Source organism: Aythya ferina, assembly GCF_964211825.1.
Source record: "Aythya ferina genome assembly, chromosome: 16".
Taxonomy (NCBI): Eukaryota; Metazoa; Chordata; class Aves; order Anseriformes; family Anatidae; genus Aythya; species Aythya ferina.
Window position 1 is genome coordinate 8,957,406 of NC_140315.1, and position 20,557 is coordinate 8,977,962.

Consider the following 20,557-nt stretch of genomic DNA (forward strand, 5'->3'; position numbering starts at 1 on the left):
CCCGCCCGCCCCCGGCTGTCACCGCCGCGGCCCACGGGGCAGCCGCCCGGCCCCCGCCCCCGCCGCGCCTTTGTGCGGCCGGTGCCTGGCGGCGCCCCGGGACCCCCCCCCGGACCCGGACCCGGACCCGGACCCGTCTTCACCGTCCCCGTCCCCGGAGCCCCGCTGCCGGCGGGGAAGGGGCACGGTGGGCACGGGCTGCAGGGCCCGGCCGGACGCGTGCCCGGGGACGGGGGCTGCAGACCCCGGGGCACCGCCAGGGCTTCGTTTGGGGGCTTTGTAACTTAGGGCAGGGGAAATCAGAAACTCGGCAAGCACTGCCGTGCTGCTGGAAAGCGTTTCAAAGCAAGCGTGGTGATTGGGAAAGCACCAGAGGGTGTTTGCTCAGAGGACAGCATGTCTTCTCCTTCCCTGACCTGCCCGCTGCCCTGTCCCTGTCCCTGTCCCACCACCATGGTGGCATCACCCATAGGTGCAGGGCAGCATCACCCGTAGGAGTGGGGCCAGCCAACGCGGCGAGGTCTTTGGAGGCCTTACCGTGCTGCCACCGTTCTCCCTGCAACCACAGCGACCCTTTTGGGTTTTGGAGACCAAGCTGCTCTGCTTACCCCCAGGCACACTGCCAGACCCAGATGAGGCTTCCCATAGGATGTCCCCGTCGCGTGCTCTGCGCCTTTCTGCAACGCACAAAGGTCACTCCTCACTCTCAGCTGGCCAGAGCCCACGCCACAGCTGGCCAGGTCACGCACGTGAGCAGCGCCGAGCCCAGCTGGGGCCATGCCCGGTATGGTGGCACATTTTGTCAGGGTGAGCCACGGGAAGGAACCACAGGGAGAGCCGCTCCGAGCAGCAGTGCCACATCCCGTGTGTCAGGCACTGATGGGTATTGAGAAGGGCTGCCAATAAACTTCTGTCACTGCAGGCTTTTTTTCATACCGATACAAGCCTGAAGCAGGAGAAAAAGTTCAGCTTGGCAGCACCGTGAGAGCCCAGGAGGCCAGGCTGAAGATCTTTCCTTCCCCAGCCCCATGCCCAGGAGGGTACAGGTCTGTTTCGGAGCAGCAGCGCATTTGCCGGCATTTTCAGGCAGCCCTGATTCAAACCCCTTCACTTGGCTTTCAATAGGAGCAGGCGCCAGGCTCTTAGCCCTGAATTGTCCATCCCAAATGTGTGAACTGAGCTGATTATGGTGATTAGGGGGCCTGGGCGTGGGAGAGGGGCTTGAGTCTGAGAGGGAAAGGAGCTGGAGAGAGCTGCCATATACAGAGGCTGTTTGTCATGGCCAGCACCTGCATCACTCTGGTTTGCAACGAGAGAGGGGCCGGAGCAGCCGCGTTTCCATGTGGTGGCTGCTGGCAGCAAAGATGCAGATCTGCACAGAGCGGCTTTCGTGATGCAGGAGAGGATTAAATAACGAAAAAAGAAGAGAACTGCTTAAAGCCTTTCTTTAGATGCTGCTAAATCTGCAATGTCCTGAGTGAAACAGTACCCCGAATCGCTATTGCTCAACCAATGGAAGCGCCATGAGGGACAGTGAACCACAGATGAGGCATGGAGCCCGTGCAGGTTGCAGAGCCCCCCTGCTGCCCCTGCCCGCAGCACCCTGCAGCCACCGCTGCGGCCCCAGTGAGCCCATGGCCCTGCCCCGGCTCCTGCCCAGCGGGGCCGGGCTGGGCCCCGAGCCCCCCGAGACCCCCGGCGCCGCAGGAAAGCCCAGCGGGCCACAGGGGCCGGGGAAGGCGGCAGCAGCCCCCAGCTGAGGGCTGGTCCGGGCTGAGCGTCCTGGCCCAGCTGGGCCACCTCCCGGGCAGCGCCATTGACATGATAGCGCTATTAAACTTCTGCAATTTGGAAAACAATCAGGCAGCCAAGGCCTGAAAGGGGCTGCTGGAAACCTCGGGCAGCCTTCGACAGGGCTGCAGGCTCTGCCCAAACAGGACTCCTTCTTTGCCCACCCTCTGCTGATCTGTATTATTTATTTATTTATTTATTTTGCTAGGGAAGGGCTTCCATTCCAACTGTGGGGTTCTGCTGGGGTGCCAGTTGTCCCACGTTCAGGGGGCCACTGGCTGGGCTTGCCCCACTGGGACGTCTCATGTGCTGGCGTTTTGCTGGTAGCAGCTTGCCTTCTCTGCAAAGGCATTTGCCAAGGCTGCTGGGGTCATGCTAGTATTAATTAGGAGGGAAATGAAAGCGTTCCCAGGGCTGGCCTGGCTGGCTTCATCATTTCCCTGCTCACGGGCTGGTGTGCTCCTTTTGCCCAGCTCCAGCAGAGCTTTAAGGACTAATTTTAAAATATTCAGTGCCTGTGTGGAGATGAGACTGGTGGCTGCCTCAGGGCGCCTGTAAATGCCTGGGACCAGCACTGTGAGAGCAGTGTGCAGCCCAGTCCAACACCCTGGCCTCCCACCTTCAGGTGCCCTGCTCTGGCCTCCTGTGGTCTCCCACCTCCCCTCATTCCGCCCACTCTCAAATAACCCTGAGCTGGGCTCCCCAAAGCTTTTTTTAATTTTATTTTATTTTATTTTATTTTATTTTATTTTATTTTATTTTATTTTATTTTATTTTATTTTATGTTATTTTATTTTATTTTATTTAAGCTGGAAAGCAGCAAGGCAGAAGAAGACCTGGCTTTGAACAACCTGGTCTGGTGGAGGTGTCCCTGCCCATGGCAGGGGGTTGGAACTGGGTAGGCTTTAAGGTCCCTTCCAACCCAAACTATTCTGTGACTCTGTGATCTGAGCTGACCAGGAACCACCAATGTGCCCTTGCTGCAGAGAAGGTCAGCAGTGTCCTGGGCTGCATTAGGCCAGGAATAGCCAGCAGGTCGAGGTGCTCTTGTCCCTCTGCTCAGCACTGGTGAGGCCACGTGTAGCGTGCTGGGTCCAGTTCTGGGCTCCCCAGTGCAAGAGACATGGAGCTACCTGCTCTAGGTGGCCCTGCCTGAGCAGGGGTTTGGAGCAGATGAACCACAGCGGACTCTGCTCACCACAACCATCCTGTGATTAAGTGGATGGCTTGGTGGCAGCGTGCACTGGCCACTGAGGAGAAGCCAGGAAAGAAAGTATTTCAGGGTTCTGTGCTGACTTGAAGCTTCTTGGAGCTCTGAATGCAGGAAAGGCAGCAAACAGGTGGGGGAGGAAGGAGGGGTGGTTTGCCAGATCGCTCTGGGTGTAGGCAGAGAATCAACTCCTCTCAGCAGAAACAAGCCACAGCCACTGGTGAGCCTCGTGAGCCAAAATCCAGGCAAGGCAAAGCTGCTGGCATCGGGAATCAGTGGACTTGATGACTGTGCACCTCGGAAAATGATCAAAATCCTTCAATGTTACGGGAGGAGGCTGGGTAAGTCAGCAAGGAGAAGGGAAAGAAGCTGCGACAGGTTGACCCCCAGAAATGTATTCTTAAGTGTCCCTGCCCCAAGCAAACATTTCTGAAATTAAATGTCTAGTTTTGTTTTGGGGATGTTTAATATGTTTGAATAAACTGTTTGTTTATTTTATTTTTCATTTATTTTTTATTTTTATTTTTAAAGAGAACATCCCCTAGAAGTAAAGCCTGGGAACCTTTCACAAGAAAATAGTTTGGAGGTTTGCTGATGTTTCTTTCTCCCTCTGTGGATGAAGTGGCTTTGACCAAAGTGGATGAAAAACATTTGGGGCATGCACAGCTGACAGCACAGAAGGCAAACAGCCCCAGCTGCTTGTGTTGGTGACAAAGCACAGAAAAGGCTCTGAGCATTGCTGATAGAAGCCCAAACACAAGCTCAGGAGGTAGCACAGGAGATGCAGTCAAAGGGGAAAGGGCTGAAGGAGCCAGTACCCAGAAGCTACTTCTGCACCACTCTGTGTAGCCAGCACAGCCCCATTACATGTGTGCCCTTAGTTCCTTTTTCACCTGGTTTAAGTCAATCTGCTTTAGTAAACTAAGTTCCTTGATGTCAAACCTCCCTGGTGCTCTCCTCTGCATGCTCCTAGCGTGGCGAGATCTTTTTTATACTCAAGGTGTGGGGGACATAGAGACTGAGACAATGGCCATACAGCACTCCCTCTTGGAATCCTTTCTTTTCCTAGTAATTCCTAGTATGTGATTGGTGTTTTTGTTGTTGTTGTTGTTTTGTTTTTTCTTCAACAGCTGTTGAGCTCTTCCCTTTCCTTGGGGCTGCCCCTCACCTGCTGCTGCTCAGTGTGACACGCTGAGATGGGGCATTGCAGCTGTGAAGCTGGAGCTGATCTTCCCCATGTGCTTCACTTCACATCAACCCACCCAGAGCAGCACCTGCCTTTTGGTGCCTCCCTGAAGTCTCATAAGGCCCTCTGCAGCCCTTTACGGCAGCCCCATCTCCGTGTGCTCCACCTGCAAGGAGCTCCAGCAGCCAGGGGAGGTGGGATGGCACCTTGCAAAGCACAGATTTATTCTTCCCACACACACCCCTGTGTCCACTAACAAGATTTCTCTACTTTGCTGGCATCAGGGTTGAGGGATATCTTCTGAGAATCAGCTCTGAGATCAGATCTGTGAGTGGATGGAGCCATTGGCCCCGTGATGTTTGTGAGATGTTCGCTTTGCCATAAAGCTCAGTGAAGAAGCTTTTTAAGAAATCATCCTGCCTTTCAGCAGCCTTCAGGCCTGGGACTTTGCTTTGGAAGTGGGAGGACTGCATGTTTTTCCCCAGTATACAAAGCAGTAGGGAATAAACAGTGCCCGGCTTTGCTCTGTGAGCCTGGAGGTGGGCTTGTACCTGGCTGCTGCTGCAGACCACAAGCCCCCCTGGGAGAGCTTGGCCTCCCCTCTCCCCTCTCTGTGCCCCGATAATACAACTTGTGCTTCCTTGCGTTGGCAGTGCCTGGAAAGCAGAAGCACCAGGAACCGAGGACAAGCTCTCAGACCATGGGCCATGTCCCAGGCGAGGATATGGCCCCAGGCCTGGCAGGTCTGGGACAGGGGGGGTGCCAACCCCAGCTCCACATGCTCCTGGGGTGCTGGCAGCCCCATCTGAGCTCTTCTGGCAGCTGTGCCCTGGGCACCACCTCGCCAGGCTCTCTGGGTTTGTCATCACATTTCCCTCCTCATCCTTTGAAGGGATGGAGGTGGTCTGACCTCCAGCAATGTGGGAACCCCCTTATCTCCTCCCACTGTGTCAGGATGGTGTTAATTAATCAAACCACTGGGACAAACAGCACAACAAAGCTGACTGCTGAGGAAGGGCTGGCAGTGCAGGGACCGTGCTGCCTCAGCAGTCCTGGCTTAAACAGGGGTGTTGGCAGCGGGCATGGGATGATGCTGAGCGCTTGAGGAGAGGGGAGGAGAGGAGAGGAGCAGAGCAAAGAGGAGAGGGGAGGATTCCACCCTTGTATCTCAGTCCCTTTCCTCTGCGTGTCCCAAAGCACAACTATCAGCAAAGGCAGAAAATGATGCTTAAGCCAATTTTGCACAGACAGGTTGGGAATGATTCGGTTTGAAACAGGGTGTCGTCAGGAGAAGACCCCAGAGGGCAAGGGCAGAGGCAGGGGGATGTGGTGTGAGGCGAGTGGCCCTCAGCCCCAAATCTGAGTGGCACAGCACCAGGACTGTGCTGGTCAGGGAGGGAGCCACACAGCACCGCGTTGTGTTACACCATCAGACTTTATAGGCTGCTTCAGCTTTCTGACCCCCTCGAATTACAGGCTCTAAAGCCATAAAACAGACATAGAAGGGGAAACAAAAGTGTTTTTCTTTTTCTTTCCTAAAGGAAGGGAGTGTGGGAGGTAAAGGGAGAGCTTCATCCTGCATCAGGTCCCCTGGACTGCACTGGTTTGAGCCAGCCAAAATCCCCACCGGCCGGTGCTCACCTGGGCTGCTCGCCCCTGCCCTAGGACCCCCCTTGCTCCACGGGGAGAGCAGCTGCTTGGTGGGGATGGAGCCTGGCTGGGTCCCGGGGGCTGAGCCTGCAGGCAATGAGAGGCGTTGGGGGAGGACGGATGCGCACGCAATGGCACGGTGAGGGGAGTGTTCCTCCAGCAAGGGCACGGTGCCACGCGCCAGCATCGGCATGACATGGAGCAGGGTGACGTCCTGGGTGAGGGGAAGCCTGCTGTGGGGCTGGGCAGCAAGGGGGCAGGGGCTGGGCAGCGTGCACAGAAGGCAGGGAGCGGCTCTCGGCACTAATCGTCTTTGTCCTTGGCCCCGTGCTTCAGAATGCGGGTGAACTCCACGTAGTTGAAGTTGCCCTTCTTGTCGATGGGCGCCTCCCGGTACATCTCATCCACCTCCTCGTCGGTGAACCTGTCCCCCATGGTGGTCAGCAGCTCACGCAGATGGTCCTCATGAATGAACCCTGCGGGGACGGCAGGGACTACGTCAGCACGGGAGGCCAGAGGGGTGGCCGGGGACCTTCACTGCCTCCCCTGGAGGCTCCCTGCTGTCCCGCTCCCAGCCCTGCACCAGAGGCCATGGCCCACGCTGTTCCAGAGCTGCCTGGGGGCTCTCCCCAGAGCTTTGACCCGTACCTGATGCCTCCTCGTCGAAGCAGGCGAAGGCGTTGCGGATGACATCCTCCGGGTCGGTGCCGTTCAGCTTCTCCCCGAACATGGTGAGGAACATGGTGAAGTTGATGGGCCCTGGTGCCTCGCTCATCATGCCTTCCAGGTACTCGTCGGTGGGGTTCTTCCCTGCCGGGCACAGGTCGGGGGGTGGGTGTGGGGCCCACCCTCCCTGCAGCCCCCATCCCATCCCCAAAGTCAGCCCCCCTCCCCCAAACACCTTTTCATTCACCCACGCCACAAGCAATGGTTTCTGCAGCGCCCACGACTGCTGCCTCAGCACCTCTCCCCACGCCGTCCCCGGCCCCTCTGGGATGTCCCAGGCACAGTTTGGGCTCCACTGAGTGCAGCCTTAACGCCCACGGGCCCCTCAGTGCACATCCCCTCTGCTCTGGGATCTTTCTCTCCCAGGCAGTACCTTCAGAAGGGGTCTGGCCACCATGCCAACAGGTGCCAGACCTCGCAGTGTGGTGCTGAGGCAGCAGGGAGCTTTTCCTGACCGGTGAACACGGCTCTAAGGGCAACAGAACTAGGCTGCTGTCCTTAGATGCCTCCACAAACACACTTTCTAAGGTCAGCTAGCACCAGCAGAGCAAGTTGCCCATTTTTACAGCATCAAACAGACCCAAAGCAGGAGGGCTGTGCCCCAACACCACCCCAACAGTGGCTCCTCAACGCAGGCAGTGACCAGGGCTCCTCACAAGGCACCGTGTGCCCCCAGCAGCAGTCCCTGCTGGCTGTTACAAGCAAAGGGGCCGAGGGGTCGGCAGGGGACCAGGACAGGGTCTCCTCACCCATGGAAGCCAGCATGTCGTGCAGATCCTCCTTGTCGATGAACCCGTCGCGATTCTGGTCGATCATGTTGAAGGCTTCCTTGAACTCCTGGATCTGGGACTGATCAAACATGGCGAAGACATTGGAGGTGGCGCGCTGCGGGCGCTTCTTGGTGGTCTTGGCTTTGGCACGTTTGCTGGACATCTTGGTGGCTGGGGGGGTACCTGCAGGCAGGACAGGGGCATCAGGGGGCTGAGGGTAAGCAGAGCCCATGGAACGGACACAACTCCCCCTTCTGGCTGCTCACCAGGTCTGTGCCTCAGTTTCCCCAGCTGCCACACAGTTTGGCTATCTCCAGTGAGATAACATGGTCACAGATCAGGGCACAGGGACAGGTGAGACTCAAGCTCTGTTTAATCCCCTGGGAAGTCCCACGAGCAGGCAGCTCTCCCTGTCCCCCTTCCCAGCACGTCCCAGAGCTCCCCACACCCTCAGCCCCCACCCCCACGTGCTGCCTGTCCCCTTCACCCCGGTTGCAGGGAACGATGGTGAACCCAACGCCGCATTGGGTTCGGTCTGCGAGGGCACCCAAGGGTGCTTTCTAGGTACTGCCTTGGGTTTTGGGGCAACCCCCCCCTTCCTGGAGGCTGCCCTGGGGTGAGCAGACACAGCTGCCCTCGCCCCGTGCCAGAGCAGCCGGTGCCTTGCTGGGCTGGGGGCTGAGCCAGAGCCAGGGGTTATCGGCTGCGGGCGCATTCCTCGCGTGCCGCCGCTTCCCTGCCCTCCCCCCTCACCCCTGCTCCTCGAGGAACCCCGAAATGCGGGGAGGGGAACACCCAGGGGGGTCGCAAGGAAGCAGCTGAGGGCAGGAGGGTTCAGAGGAGCGGTGAGGTTGTTGCAGGCGATGAGCGGCACGAGAAGGGAGCGGGCTGGGGGGGCAGGAAGGGAACAGTGGATCCACAGGATGAAAAGACAGACCCGGGGGGAACTCAGACAGGGAAATACGTTGCCCAGAGGGGATGGCAAAGGGGACAGCCACCACCTTCCCAGCAGGAATAGTGTCAGGGTGAAGCAAAGAGCCATTTCCCAGCAGCGAGGACGATCAGAGATAGAACCTGAGCCCCTGAGCAATGGTTTGGTGTCACCGTCCACACTGCCAGGCTCAGCATTTAAGACCTTGCACCATGGTGCTGGGGACCCAGCCCTGATTCCCACAGGTTGTGGCTGCCTCTGGCGTTACCCAGGACGAGGATGCTCAAACCTCTCCCAGCCAAATCCCGTTAAGTGAAACTCAGCAAGCAGCTGTCAGGGACAAGCCTGGCACAAGGACACTTCCAGTTGCTGCCAGCTCAGCGTGGCCCTGGGAGAAAGCCCGGGGTGACAACAGAGACAGTGGCCACAACAGAGATGCTGCTCAGATCCTCGAATTTCTCCCGTGGTCAATTCTAACTCACAGAAAGCCCCGTGCCTCAGTTTCCCCATCTGGGGCAGGGAGCCCATGCCTGCTGCAGGGTGAGGAATCAGAGTTAATAGACTGTGAATGAAGTTCCTCAGGTGAAGGGCAGAGTATTCCTGTAACCGTTGTGTGTTACAGAGGTTACAGGGAGCATCCTGCCTGGCGGGACCAGAGCGAGCAGCCTTTTCTCACAGCTGCACAGCTCCTGCGAGCCCTTCCCAGGCTGTGCCTGCCTTCCAGCCATTTCCCTGCTTCACTCTGTCATCTCTTCACTCCCTGCTACCCCTCCTTTGTTGGGGTATGAGCACACAGCCCCCCCAGCCTGCCCTTTCCCCCCCCCAGCTGCAGCCCCCAGGTTCCCCTGGCTGGGCTCTGTGGGAAGGAGCCCCAGTGGCTGCAGGCACTGTGATGGAAATGCCACTGCCCTCATCTCCCTCCCCACCACCGCCTTTGCCTGCTCTGGCTGGCACCCAGCACCTAACGCCACTCGTGAAATCACCCCAGATCGCCCCAAAACCTTCGATCCTTTCCCAGGCATTTGCCACCAGCCTGCTGAGGAAAGCAGCACCACCAAAGAGCCAGGGCATGCCCACAGCTGTGTGGGCAGACGACAGCCCCGTAGCCCTCCTGCCCACTGCTTCCCCCACCCCACTGCACCACAAAGCTCCTTGCAGTGGCACAGCCCTTGCCCGTGTACCCTGCCAAACACCAGCAAGTGTGGGCATCAGCCCATGCAGGGAAATTCAGCTGAGCAGCGTGATTCACCTTAACCTGCTGCACCGGCCAGAGCCAGCAATAAAAGCTCTGGTGCCAGTACACGGTGCTGTGCTGCAGCCAGCGCTGAGCTTCCAAAACACAGGGAGTTATTAGCAGAATTATTAGCAGAAGACTCGAGAAATAAACAGGAGCTTTGCTCTCACCGCAGGAGCTAGCATTATCAGGATATTTACCCTGCCCCAGCTGTGACCAGTGAGCATGAGCACAGCTTGGCACGCTCCCCTGAGAGATGGTTCTTGTTAGGGGGATTAAGCGCGATTTGGGCAGCCCGTGGTTTTGCTGTTCGGTTCTGCTGTTTGATCCTAAACATTCCCTGGGAAGATGCTTGGTCCGAAGAACAAGCTCAGCTCCTCATTTTATTTCACACTCGTTTTATTTCCACATTTTATTTCACTCTGCAGCCAGGCCCGATGTGCCGCGGGCTATCTATGCCCTGCCGGAGGCTCGATGGCTCTGCACACAGCTCCAGGGCCCGGCTGCAGGGCTCTGGCTGGCCAAAAAACCCCACGGCCAGACTGTTTGGTGGCCCAGCCACAATGCCCTGCATGCCTCGGTGGCCTCAGGCAGGCTCAGCCAGTCTGAGCACCCAGCTTTTCCTCAGCAAGAAGAAAAAACGCAGGATGGGTCCTGCTCCTCCAGCCCCCTGCCCTTGCCCCCGTGTCCTTCTGCAGCCAAGCGCCATCCCTGCAGCCACGGGGCTGCCTTGAAAAGTTATTAAATAGTTGCAGGTTTAAAGAGGAAGAGTCACGGCTCGCTGTTACCGGTAAAACAAGCCACCATACATTTCCTCGCTGGGAAACTGCAAGCAGCTTCACCCTGCTGCCGTTTCCTGACCATGCTGGGGAGGGCAGGACAAGCCAAAGGCACATCTCGGTGCTGCCAGGAGGGATCTCCACCTCGCAGCTGCAGCACAGCCCAGCTGCTTGTGATGCCTTCAGGCCGTGTGGTACAAACACGACGTTGTCTACGTGTGTGCTGGGTGCCCCGTTTCCCAAGGGTGGCTCCTCCAAGGCTGGGCAGACAGCTGCAGGAGCTCTCTCTGGAAGTGCTGACAAGGCTCCCGCTCTGCACGGGGCTGCTGCAAGATCTCCAGCATAGCTAGAGAGGGAAGGACATCATCTCCGTGACATCCCGGCACCCAGATGCACGATGTACATCTGCTGGATGCTTTTGGTCAGGCTTCATCGGATAGGGGGAAGGGCAATTCAAACAGCCCGAACTGTTCCACAGGACATCCCTGCGGGGATAGATTATGGGCCCTTTGAAAGACCGTGGTTAAATCTCTGCCCCAAGACTCTTCCTAAGGTTAGCTGCAAGTAGCAGCAAGCCAGAACAAGTTTACCAAAAGGTAAGTATGCTGGGGGAATGAGCAGTGAGCAGCCCATCTTCCCTGCTGTTAAAACAGCCTTATTCTCCCTCTAGCCCTGGGATTTAGCATTGCTCAGCTCTGTCCTCACTGCAGAGCTGCCTGGGGGGGCAGTGCCAGGGTGAGCCCAGGAGCTGCAGCAGGATCCTCCTGCACCACTTGGCGTGGCTGGAACAGAGACGGGCTCTTCTCCTTTATGGCCTTAGAATCATTGAATCATTCAGGTTGGAAAAGCCCTCCAAAATCACCTGGTCCAACCACCCCCCTACCACCAATGTCACCCCCTGAACCATGTCCCTCAGCACCACGTCCAACCTCTCCTTGAACACCCCCAGGGACGGTGACTCCACCACCTCCCTGGGCAACCCAGCCCAGTGCCTGACTGCTCTTTCTGAGCAGAAATGTCTCCTCATTTCCAACCTGGCACAACTTGAGGCCATTCCCTCTGGTCCTATCACTGGTTACTTGTGAAAAGAGGCCGACCCCCAGCTCCCCACACCTTCCTTTCAGGCAGTTGTAGAGAGCAATAAGGGAGATCGTAACACAGATGGGTGGGAAAAAGGGAGCTTGGAGCATGGGGAAAGCAGAACCTGAGCCCCAGGCTGTGTCCCCCAGACCAATTGCAGCCACCAGCACTAATGCCAGTGAGCAGGATGTAAGTGCGAATGGAGCAGGCAGGTGTTGAAGAGACAGAGCCAAGGGCACAGGGACAAGGTCCCCACAGTGACCCAGCATGACACAGAGGCTCCAGGGCTGGGTAGCAGCAGGGGAAGAGCCCTGAAGCCCTGTCCCTCTCTGCCAGCCTGGCAGCACCAGGCACTGCTTGGCTCCTCTGGCAGAGCACGAAGGGCTGGAGGCTTCTGTAGCTCTGATGATTTTGGGGTAGGAGAGAACAGCATGGTTTCTGAGCCAGCTCCTTCCCACCACGTTTAGGGGGCAAGGGCATCACCATGCCTGTGAGCATCAGGAGGGTGATGCAGAGGGCGTCGTGGGAGCACAGGGCTGGAAGCCTTTGTGGCCTTTGGCCACCAGCATCACGTGCCCTGGGCTGGCTTTGACATTCTCCTAGGAGAATGAAGGGGCTCACCTTGGTGGGAGAATCTGGCCTCAGGACGTCAGAGGGGGAGGCGACCGCAAACTCCTCCTACAGCAACCCAGAGCCTGCCAGTGACGAGAGGAAAAAATTCAAGTGACCGAAGAAACCAACCATCTTTGGTAAGCAGCGGTGGTTGTTGACACTTGGGGATGTTCCATTCCAAAGAATGCTGCTGCAGCCACTGCTTTCTTTTACACGTCGATGCTTAAGAACCTCCCTGGCTTTTATCACCTTCATAACACTTTGTACCGAAAAGGCATGCACGGAGGGAAGCAGCTGAGTGGAAGAAGCCAAGAGGACCTCAAGTTTTCACAGGCAAAACTACATAAGACACAAAGTTCCTCTGCATCTGAGGGAAAAGAGCTAAATAAAGCTTTTCTGCCTCCCAACAGTTCATTGCCTCAAGTCGCTCCCGGGTCACTTGGGACATCCCCGGAGTGTCATGCATGCATCTGGATCCTGCCCCTGGCCCTGGGTGAAGACTTGCGGAGGGGAAAGCAGCTGATCGAGCCAGCAACAGCTCCCACTCAAAGGAGGCAGGGGGAGCCTCGGTCAGGCTGCACGGATCAGCTCCTGCAGCTCTGCCATCCCGGGCAGGTCACCGCAGTGCCCGGGAGCTTTGCTCAGCGCCGTCCCTCGCCTCCCCCGGCCGGGACACCCCGGGCAGAGACCCCGGGGCGAGTGGCTCCCCGCCTGCCGGCCCCCGGGGCTTCTCCTGCAGCCTCCTCGCCCCCCATCCCCCGGCTGCCCCCTCCCCAGCCCTCCGCGTCCCTCCCGAGCCGCCTCCGGCCCCGTCGGGGCTGCAGCATCGAGGGCAGCCCCGGATCCCTCCCGGTCCCTCCCGCCCCGTCGGGGCTGCCCAAAGCTCTCCGGAGCTCGGAGCCGGGGCCAGGGGGAAGCCGCCCCCCGACGGCCGCCCCCCGACGGGCGATGCCCGAGCCTCACCTGGGCAGGAGCGGGGCACTGCGGGGCGGGCGGCGCTGCTCTGCCCGGGACCGGCCGGCGGCTCGGCCCTAGGTGCTGGAGGGCGACCGGGGCGGTGCCGGGCCCCTCGTCCCGCCCCGGCCGGCCCGGCTCGGGCCATACAAGGCAGAAAAATGCGGCGGGGCCGGGGCGGAGGGGCCGCGCTGCCGGCCTTGTACGGGCGGGCGGCCGGCCCACGGGTGCCGCAGGTCCGCGGGAGGCTCCTGGGGGGGGGGGCACCCCGGGGAGCAGGAGGCTGTGGGGGACCAAATCCACGCGGTGCCGTGCTGCCGGGGCCGGGGCATCGCCCTACCGCCCTCCCGGGGGTCGCAGGTCTCGGTCCTGCTCAGCTCCGGGGGCACGGAGCGGCCGCCGGTGCCGTGGGCTCCCCGACGGCGAGCCGGGGGGATTCGCGCATGGTGGGGGGCAGAGCTCTGCCCGCAGGGGAGCGGTGGCACAGGGGGGATTTGGGAGCCTTTCCGAGGGGGATTCGCCCACCCCGGCCCCCAGCTGGGAGAGGGTTTGGGCGACACCGCCCGCAGCGGGGTCCGTGCCCCGCCGCGCACCTCGGGGGCTGCCCAGCGTGGCAAGGGACAGCCCGGGGCCACGCACGAGGATCGCTGCCACGAGCAGTGGTGTAAAAGTTCACCCCGATGTGGGGCATCCATCTGCAGGGAGCCCAGCAGAGCGCAGGGCTGCGCGGAGCCTGCGCTGAGCCTGAGCTCCAGCTGGGGCTTTCCCACGGAGTTTGCCTTTTAAAGAAAAGGAAGGAAAGGAAAAAAAAAAAAAAAAAAAAAGGAAGAGAGAAAGAGAGAACACGGTCTCAGGAGGCAGAGAGCCTGAGCTGCCGCCCCATGGCTGCTGCTCCCGGGTTTTTCTGTGCATCCACCTCAAACTCATCAGTGTGTGTGCAGCACCCGGGAGCGTGGTGGGGAAGGAGCCGCCCCCGGCCATGCACCAGCTCCCTGCAAGTCCGCGGGCACTGCACGGGGGCTGGGGGCAGCGATGGAGCAGGATACTGGACGTGGCAGCTCCTCGCACGCTTTGCAGCCTCTGCAGCTGCGTGCACATAGGGAACTGCTGCTGAACACCTGCAGGACTCTCCTTCATCCCTTTCAACCCTTCCCACCTTCCCCCTACTCCTCTCAGTGCTCCCTGTGTACTCTTCCTCTGCCAACACATGTCCCTTAGCAGGGAGCGTGTTTGTTCCTCCACACTTTCTTGTGTCACCTCTCTTCTGCACCCTCCTTGTTCTTTCAAGCCATAATTTCACTTGGTTTTCTCCCTGAGCAGCAGGTCAGGCAATGGAGATGGGGTAAAAATACAGTTTTTTAGCCTGTCAGTTTAGATCTGTGCCCTGATCCAGGCATTTCATCATCATGCAAATGCTTCTGCACTGGCAAAGCGGCATGGGGCAGGAGCATGAAGCTGGGGATGCTGAGACTCAGCACACAGGACGCAGCCTGAAGTCCTGGAAGAGATCAGCTGTGGTGTCCCTCATCGCTCCCGCTGTGCTCCGTGACCATCTCCATCACAGGAGGGCACAGAGCAGGCTGCCATGTCCCAAACACCTGAGGAACCCCAAGGGCAGCAAGGACGGGGTGGGGTGTGGCCCTGTGAGTCCTGGCCCCTCAACAAAGGACTGCCATAGTGGGGATCGGATACAAAAGCTCCTGTGGGAGATACAGCAATGACCCCCTCCCACTGGGTGTCACCTCCCTGCTAATGTGACAAGGGTCACAGAATACAGAATTGTCTAGGTTGGAAGAGACCTCTAGATCACCTACTCCAACCTCTGACCTAACGCTAGCAGTCCCCACTAAACCATATCCCTAAGCTCTACATCTAAACGTCTTTTAAAGACCTCCAGGGATGGTGACTCCACCACTTCCCTGGGCAGCCCATTCCAATGCCTCACAACCCTTTTGGTAAAGAAGTTCTTCCTAATATCCAACCTAAACCTCCCCTGGCTCAACTTAAGCCCATTCCCCCTCGTCCTGTCACCAGGCACGTGGGAGAACAAACCAACCCCCACCTCGCTACAGCCTCCCTTGAGGTACCCATAGAGAGCGATAAGGTCGCCCCTGAGCCTCCTCTTCTCCAGGCTGAACAAGCCCAGCTCCCTCAGCCGCTCCTCGTAGGACTTGTTCTCCAGGCCCCTCACCAGCTTCGTCGCCCTTCTCTGGGCTCACTCGAGCACCTCGATGTCCTTCTTGTAGCGAGGGGCCCAAAACTGAACACAGTACTCGAGGTGCGGCCTCACCAGAACCGAGTACAGGGGGATGATCACCTCCCTAGCCCTACTGGCCACACTGTTCCTGATACCAGCCAGGATGCCGTTGGCCTTCTTGGCCAGCTGAGCACACTGCTGGCCCATACCCAGCCCACTCTCCACCATCACTCCCAGCTCCTGGCAGCTCTCCAGCCACCCCTCCCCCACCCTGTGGCTCTCCTTGGGGTTATTGCGCCCCAGCTGCAGGGCCCCGCCCCCCCACAAGCCCCGCCCCCTTTCACCACGCCCCCTTTAGCCCCGCCCCGCGCCCAGCGAGCTCCGCGCTGCGCCCTGACCTCCTTCCCGCGCCGTACAGCGGGGGGCGTGTCCCGCACCGTCACGTGCCTCTCCCTCCGCTCCCCGATTGGCGGCTGAGGGGCCGCGCGGCGGCCGCTTCCGGGCCGTGCCGTGTGGTGCCGGTGGCGGCGGCGGTGCCCGGTGTGCGATGAGCGGCGCGCGGCGCAGGGAGGAGCCGCCGCACGCGCAGCAGCACGCGGTGCCCGACGGCGGCGCGGGGCCGCGCGGCTCGGCCTGGGGCAGGGCGCTGCGCAGCGACTCCGCCTGGCACGACAAGGTGAGGGGGTACGGGGGGGGGGCACGGCCACCGGGCTCTGCCTCAGGGGTGAGGGGGAGCCGGGCCCGCTCGGTCCGTGAGGGGGTTGAGGGAAGGGCTGAGGCAGCGCTGTGCGGCCCCGGGTTTGTGTTAGGGCTGCGGGCGGGCGGCAGTGACCGGTGCTGCTGCTGGGAAGGAGCCCAGGGAGGTTATAGCAACGCCCTGGCCTGGGGTTGGCAGCAGTAGGAGAGGGCCTGGGGCACCCAGAGCGGCTCCAACAGGCTGGAAGGTTCACACGACATTTTACGCGTTATTTTTGATGGATTTTTACAGAATGGAGTCTTCAGCAAACAATGACCTTAGGTGCTGCTTCGTTGCTGCTGCTAGAGTGTTAGAGGGCAACACCATGCGTTTAATCTGCAAGCAGAAATGTCCAGGGTGCACGATACCATAAACTGCTTTATGTGCTCTGAATACAGAACCACAGAATCACAGAATTTCTAGGTTGGAAGAGATCTCAAGATCATCGAGTCCAACCTCTGACCTGACGCTAACAAGTCCTCCACTAAGTCATATCTTACATACAGCTTCTAATGGAGGGGTGTTTGGTGTTAAAATTTCACTTGTCAGTCATATGGTGACTTTAAAAAAGAAAAAAAAAAAACATAATCAATGCCAAAATATTTATTTTGCTTTATCTCCTCAGGATGAGTTTTTAGATGTCATCTACTGGTTCCGGCAGATCATTGCAGTTATTTTGGGAATCATCTGGGGAGTAGTTCCTCTGAAAGGCTTCGTGGGAATAGCAATGTAAGGTTTATTCCCTTTTCTGCCTCGTGTACTTTTCCCACATTTGGACTTTACTTCTTGTCTGTTTTAAGCTTGTGTTATAAACAGTGGAGTGGCCAAATGCAGTGTCTGTGTCTGTCACATGCCTTAAATCCAGCATCGCATTCCAGACTGTTATTTGTCATGAATTTCATACTAATTACAACACGTTGTCATCAGCCCCTTTTCCTATCCCTGACCTAACTATTGCTTTTTTTTTCCTCCCATTTTCTAATATATTTGCTTATTCTTGTTAAAGGGAGGGGGGCGGAGGTGGAAGAAGGGAATAAGAAGCTCAGTTGACTTGTGAAGTGGCCTGTTCCCGTAAATGCTTCTAAGGGCTTTAAGAAATAAGGCACACGGGGGAAAGGGGAGGTAGTCCTTCTCTTCGAGTCAGGAGCCATCCTTGGAGAGGAGGCTCTGTTAGTAGACAAGAGGGGCAGTTTCTCTTCGAAAAGCAGTCTAGAAAGGTGCGTGCACATCCCACCAAGACATGGGATTTGTGTCACCTTCCACCAGGCTGCAGTGAGCACTCTGAGATATGAAATAAAAGTGTGCTTGGCACTGGCATGCACCGGTAAGCCTTTGGAGGGACACCAGAGGTGGAAAAGCACAGCCCTTCTCTCCAAACTTTGTGGGGGGGAAAAAGTTCTGTTTGCTTTTGGGTGTATTGGTTTGCAAATGTCTCTGCCTAGTCAAGGTCCTGTATGCCCTAGCTATGGCAAGGAAGTGGAAGGAGCGTCTCTAAGGAAAAAAAAAAATGAATTTGAAACTCATGGACAAGTGCTGTAAAGCTGTGGTGCTTTAACAGGAGCTCAGTAGCTATGTGCAAACAGTTAAATCTGAATTGCTCCTGGTAATAGATGTGGAGTGGTTGGGAAGCGTTGTCCTTACTTAGTCATCCATTAATTCACAAGACCCCTTCCGGCACATCAGCCAATTCCTGGGCTAAATGTTAGAAATAAAAGCGATGTGGTGTCAGATGGGAAGCTCAAAGCTTCTAGAACCGTGTCCGCGGTTTCTCTGTGCTGTACAGGTGAACAGCTGCTCACAGCTTGCTGCCAGTCTTTAAACCTGTGAGTCTTCCAGTATTGCCTTTCCTACACAGTTTTCTTTCCAGGAAATGTACTCGCTTCTTCCCAGGTTGTCTCAGCCCTAAGCTGGGGTGGTATAATTCCAGACTGTTCTAAGAAAAAACAGGAGGCCCCATTTTTTTTGTTTCCATTGCAGCAGAACTGTTGGTGCAGACTACAGAGTGCTCAGACTTGCCTTAAGTTGAACCCCAGTGCTATGGCTCTGAGGGTGGTACTGAACCTTCAGTTCTCATCTCTGGCACGTGGTCGTGAGACACTAACACAAGGGTTTAACACAGAGCAGAGAGCCTAACGCTCTTCCCTTCTGGCAGCCTCAAGATCGAGGAGCGCATGAAAGGAAATCGGATTCTGTGTTGCTGTGCACGAAGTATGCTTTGTATGTGGCTGTGTGGTATGTTGGGTATCTGCGTTCTGGGTCCTGGAAAATGACGGTTCCTAATCTCTTTCTTCCAGATTCTGTCTGATCAATGCTGGTGTTCTGTATCTCTACTTCAGTAGTTTCCAGCAGATAGATGAGGAGGAGTATGGTGGGACATGGGAGCTGACAAAGGAAGGATTCATGACATCTTTTGCCCTATTTCTGGTAACGTGTCTCACTTTGACTTGATTTGTGAATTGTGTTGATAAACTTTATGGGGGAAAAGGCCTGGAAGAAAAGTAGGTGAGCTGGGGCACTAGTAGAAAGATGTGTTAGTGTCCACTAATAAGGGAGATTTGATGGGAAAGAGAAGCCTGAAATCTGTTGTTTGCTGGTTATGAAATAATACAGTATTAATGCACAGGATTTCAGTGTCAGAAAGGAAATGAGAATGGGCTGCCTTGTTTCTGCATCTACCACTTTTATGCCATCCCTTCCTTTGTCCCAGAAACACTGCTACCTCATCTTAGCAGTTTCATCTAGGTATACCCAAACTGGTCTAGGTAATACCAGCTGATGTTTGGGACTCTTTATGTTTTCCCCTGTTACTGCCTTTCCACAAGTCCCTGAATATGCTCATGACTTGATTTGCTGATTTACTGTAGATAGGTTAGTCACTCTGGAAGCCAATCAAATGGAATGCCACCGTTTGTGCTGTACGGTGACCCTCATATATCTGATACAATCTCAAAAGCTAGAATTCAGTCCCCAGTGCTCAGCTAAGGGCAAGGCCTAAGGCTTGTTTTCTGTGTTTTAACCCTTTTCGGAGGCATGAAAACAACTTTCCCTTCCTTTCCTCTCCACAGGTTGTTTGGATAATCTTCTACACTGCCATCCACTATGATTGACACAGTCTGCAGCTTTTGTCTGTTAAATCAGTTGTCAGTAAATCAAGAAGATTTTTAATAAATCATAATCTCTGGCAGACTGGTGGGAAGGTTGGGGATGTCAAATCAACTCCCTTCTGTACCAGCGGTCTGATTAGAATGGAAGAGCCCCAACTCTTCTGCTGGAGAAGCCAGTCCATCTCCGTTTTATATACCTGTTAATTACTGGAACTATTAAAAAGCCATTGGAATTTTTGGAAGCAGTTCAAGACTGTTCAGATTTTGAACTTTCTGCAACTCTAGCCAGTAACTGTATTGTTGTCCGTTGGGACTGCAGTATCAAACGCCTGTATGCTGAAGGTTGTATCTGTTAATTTAATGTATGTATGCTCCTTCGTTTGAAATCTGTCATTACATCCTGACTTGTCTTCCATTTGTTGTCCTTCAGACAGACAGTTTTTAAAAAGTGATTGTAGGGTACGTGGGAGGAAGGCACTGCAGCATCCAGGATATGAGTTCAGTGGCTGTCCTCAGCATGTTCTGTAGTAATCAAACCTGATTTGATTAAACAGACTGTGTCGTTACCATTTCTAATAAGTTTTGTTTTACTTGTGGATGATTTGTTCACCAGAATTTTCAAATGCTGAAATGTCGTCTTTGCTAAAGACAAATTTTTAAGCAACTTAACTAGAATGAGTTGTGATTAATTTGGTTAATGAATGTTTAACTTGTGAGATGTGTTTGGGAGGGTTGGAAACACCTCTGCATTCTGCTGGCCTATGAAGTTGCCAGCATTTACCTCAGAGCTCAGCAGTCTTGAAGAACAGTCATTCTGGAGGTACACTTTTAATGTTATGTATGTAAATTCTAATTTTTTTATTTTTTTTAATTCTTGATTTCAGCTGGCTTCAGATGCTCAGTGCTAATTAATGCAAGAGACTAACACACAGTTGAGGCAGCTAATATCTTAAAAGCAGAATTACTAGCTTGCAAATCAGGCGCATTCAATACGTAGTGCATTATCTCTGGTTAAAGGGGTGCTCTTTGCGTTGGTCGCATCATAGCGCAATTCTTCCCTAGTCTGTGGGAATTTGTGCATCAGTGGGGGAGTAGTCTCTGCTCTAAAATATTTGTAAGGACCTGTATTTCAGAAATAGATCTCGGGAAGCATGCACAGTCCTTGTTTTTGTCAGAGGACCTTGCAGTCTAGCTGCCACGTAGTCCTTGTTTTTCTAAACAGCACATGCTGTACCCAAAAAGAGTACTGACCTAGAGGTGCCTTATAGTAAGGAGTTGATAGTTTTGGTGTGCTGTTGTTGAAAGTCTGTGTTACTTCCTTGTTGGCGGAAGTCCAACAGCTCAGTTCCCACATGTGACTATGCAAAGTCAGGGATCTAATTCTCCAAGTGCTGAGCTGGGGCTCCAGAATCACCCACCTATGCAGGCCTCCATTCTTACCGGGGAAAATGCTGTCTGCTTTTGGTGAAAAAGACGCACCTGGCTATCTTAAATCCTTGGCATGCAGAGGGAAGAGTGCAATAGCAGACAGCTTCTGCTACGTGAAAGTTGCCAATTTAAATGATCTCAAAGAAAAACTTACATATTTGATGTCCCG

At 55.8% G+C, this 20,557-nt stretch overlaps 2 protein-coding genes across 2 annotated transcripts; one reads left to right on the forward strand and one right to left on the reverse strand.

The window, feature by feature from the left end:
• Positions 1-5,603: 5,603 nt before the first annotated feature.
• On the reverse strand, positions 5,604-13,023 carry MYL9 (myosin light chain 9). The gene is made up of 5 exons (XM_084538428.1): positions 12,933-13,023; positions 11,979-12,052; positions 7,313-7,516; positions 6,486-6,647; positions 5,604-6,313 (listed from the first exon to the last, which is right to left on the reverse strand). The coding sequence occupies exons 3-5, from the start codon at positions 7,494-7,496 to the stop codon at positions 6,141-6,143; spliced, it is 519 nt and encodes a 172-aa protein (XP_084394554.1). The 5' UTR covers positions 7,497-7,516; positions 11,979-12,052; positions 12,933-13,023; the 3' UTR covers positions 5,604-6,140.
• A 2,592-nt stretch (positions 13,024-15,615) lies between these two features.
• On the forward strand, positions 15,616-19,539 carry RAB5IF (RAB5 interacting factor). Its single transcript, XM_084538429.1, has 4 exons — positions 15,616-15,796; positions 16,482-16,585; positions 18,151-18,280; positions 18,922-19,539. The coding sequence occupies exons 1-4, from the start codon at positions 15,668-15,670 to the stop codon at positions 18,961-18,963; spliced, it is 405 nt and encodes a 134-aa protein (XP_084394555.1). The 5' UTR covers positions 15,616-15,667; the 3' UTR covers positions 18,964-19,539.
• The last annotated feature ends 1,018 nt before the right edge of the window (positions 19,540-20,557 follow it).

Bases quoted from the DNA above. Each gene is read 5' to 3' on its own strand.
- RAB5IF (XM_084538429.1), top strand. From the start codon at position 15,668: ATGAGCGGCGCGCGGCGCAGGGAGGAGCCGCCGCACGCGCAGCAGCAC. The intron at 16,586-18,150 runs GTAAGGTTTATT...TCTTTCTTCCAG, and splicing joins GGCTTCGTGGGAATAGCAAT to ATTCTGTCTGATCAATGCTG. The intron at 18,281-18,921 runs GTAACGTGTCTC...TCCTCTCCACAG, and splicing joins CATCTTTTGCCCTATTTCTG to GTTGTTTGGATAATCTTCTA.
- MYL9 (XM_084538428.1), bottom strand. From the start codon at position 7,496: ATGTCCAGCAAACGTGCCAAAGCCAAGACCACCAAGAAGCGCCCGCAG. The intron at 6,648-7,312 runs GTGAGGAGACCC...TGTGCCCGGCAG, and splicing joins CGACATGCTGGCTTCCATGG to GGAAGAACCCCACCGACGAG. The intron at 6,314-6,485 runs GTACGGGTCAAA...CCGTCCCCGCAG, and splicing joins CTTCGACGAGGAGGCATCAG to GGTTCATTCATGAGGACCAT.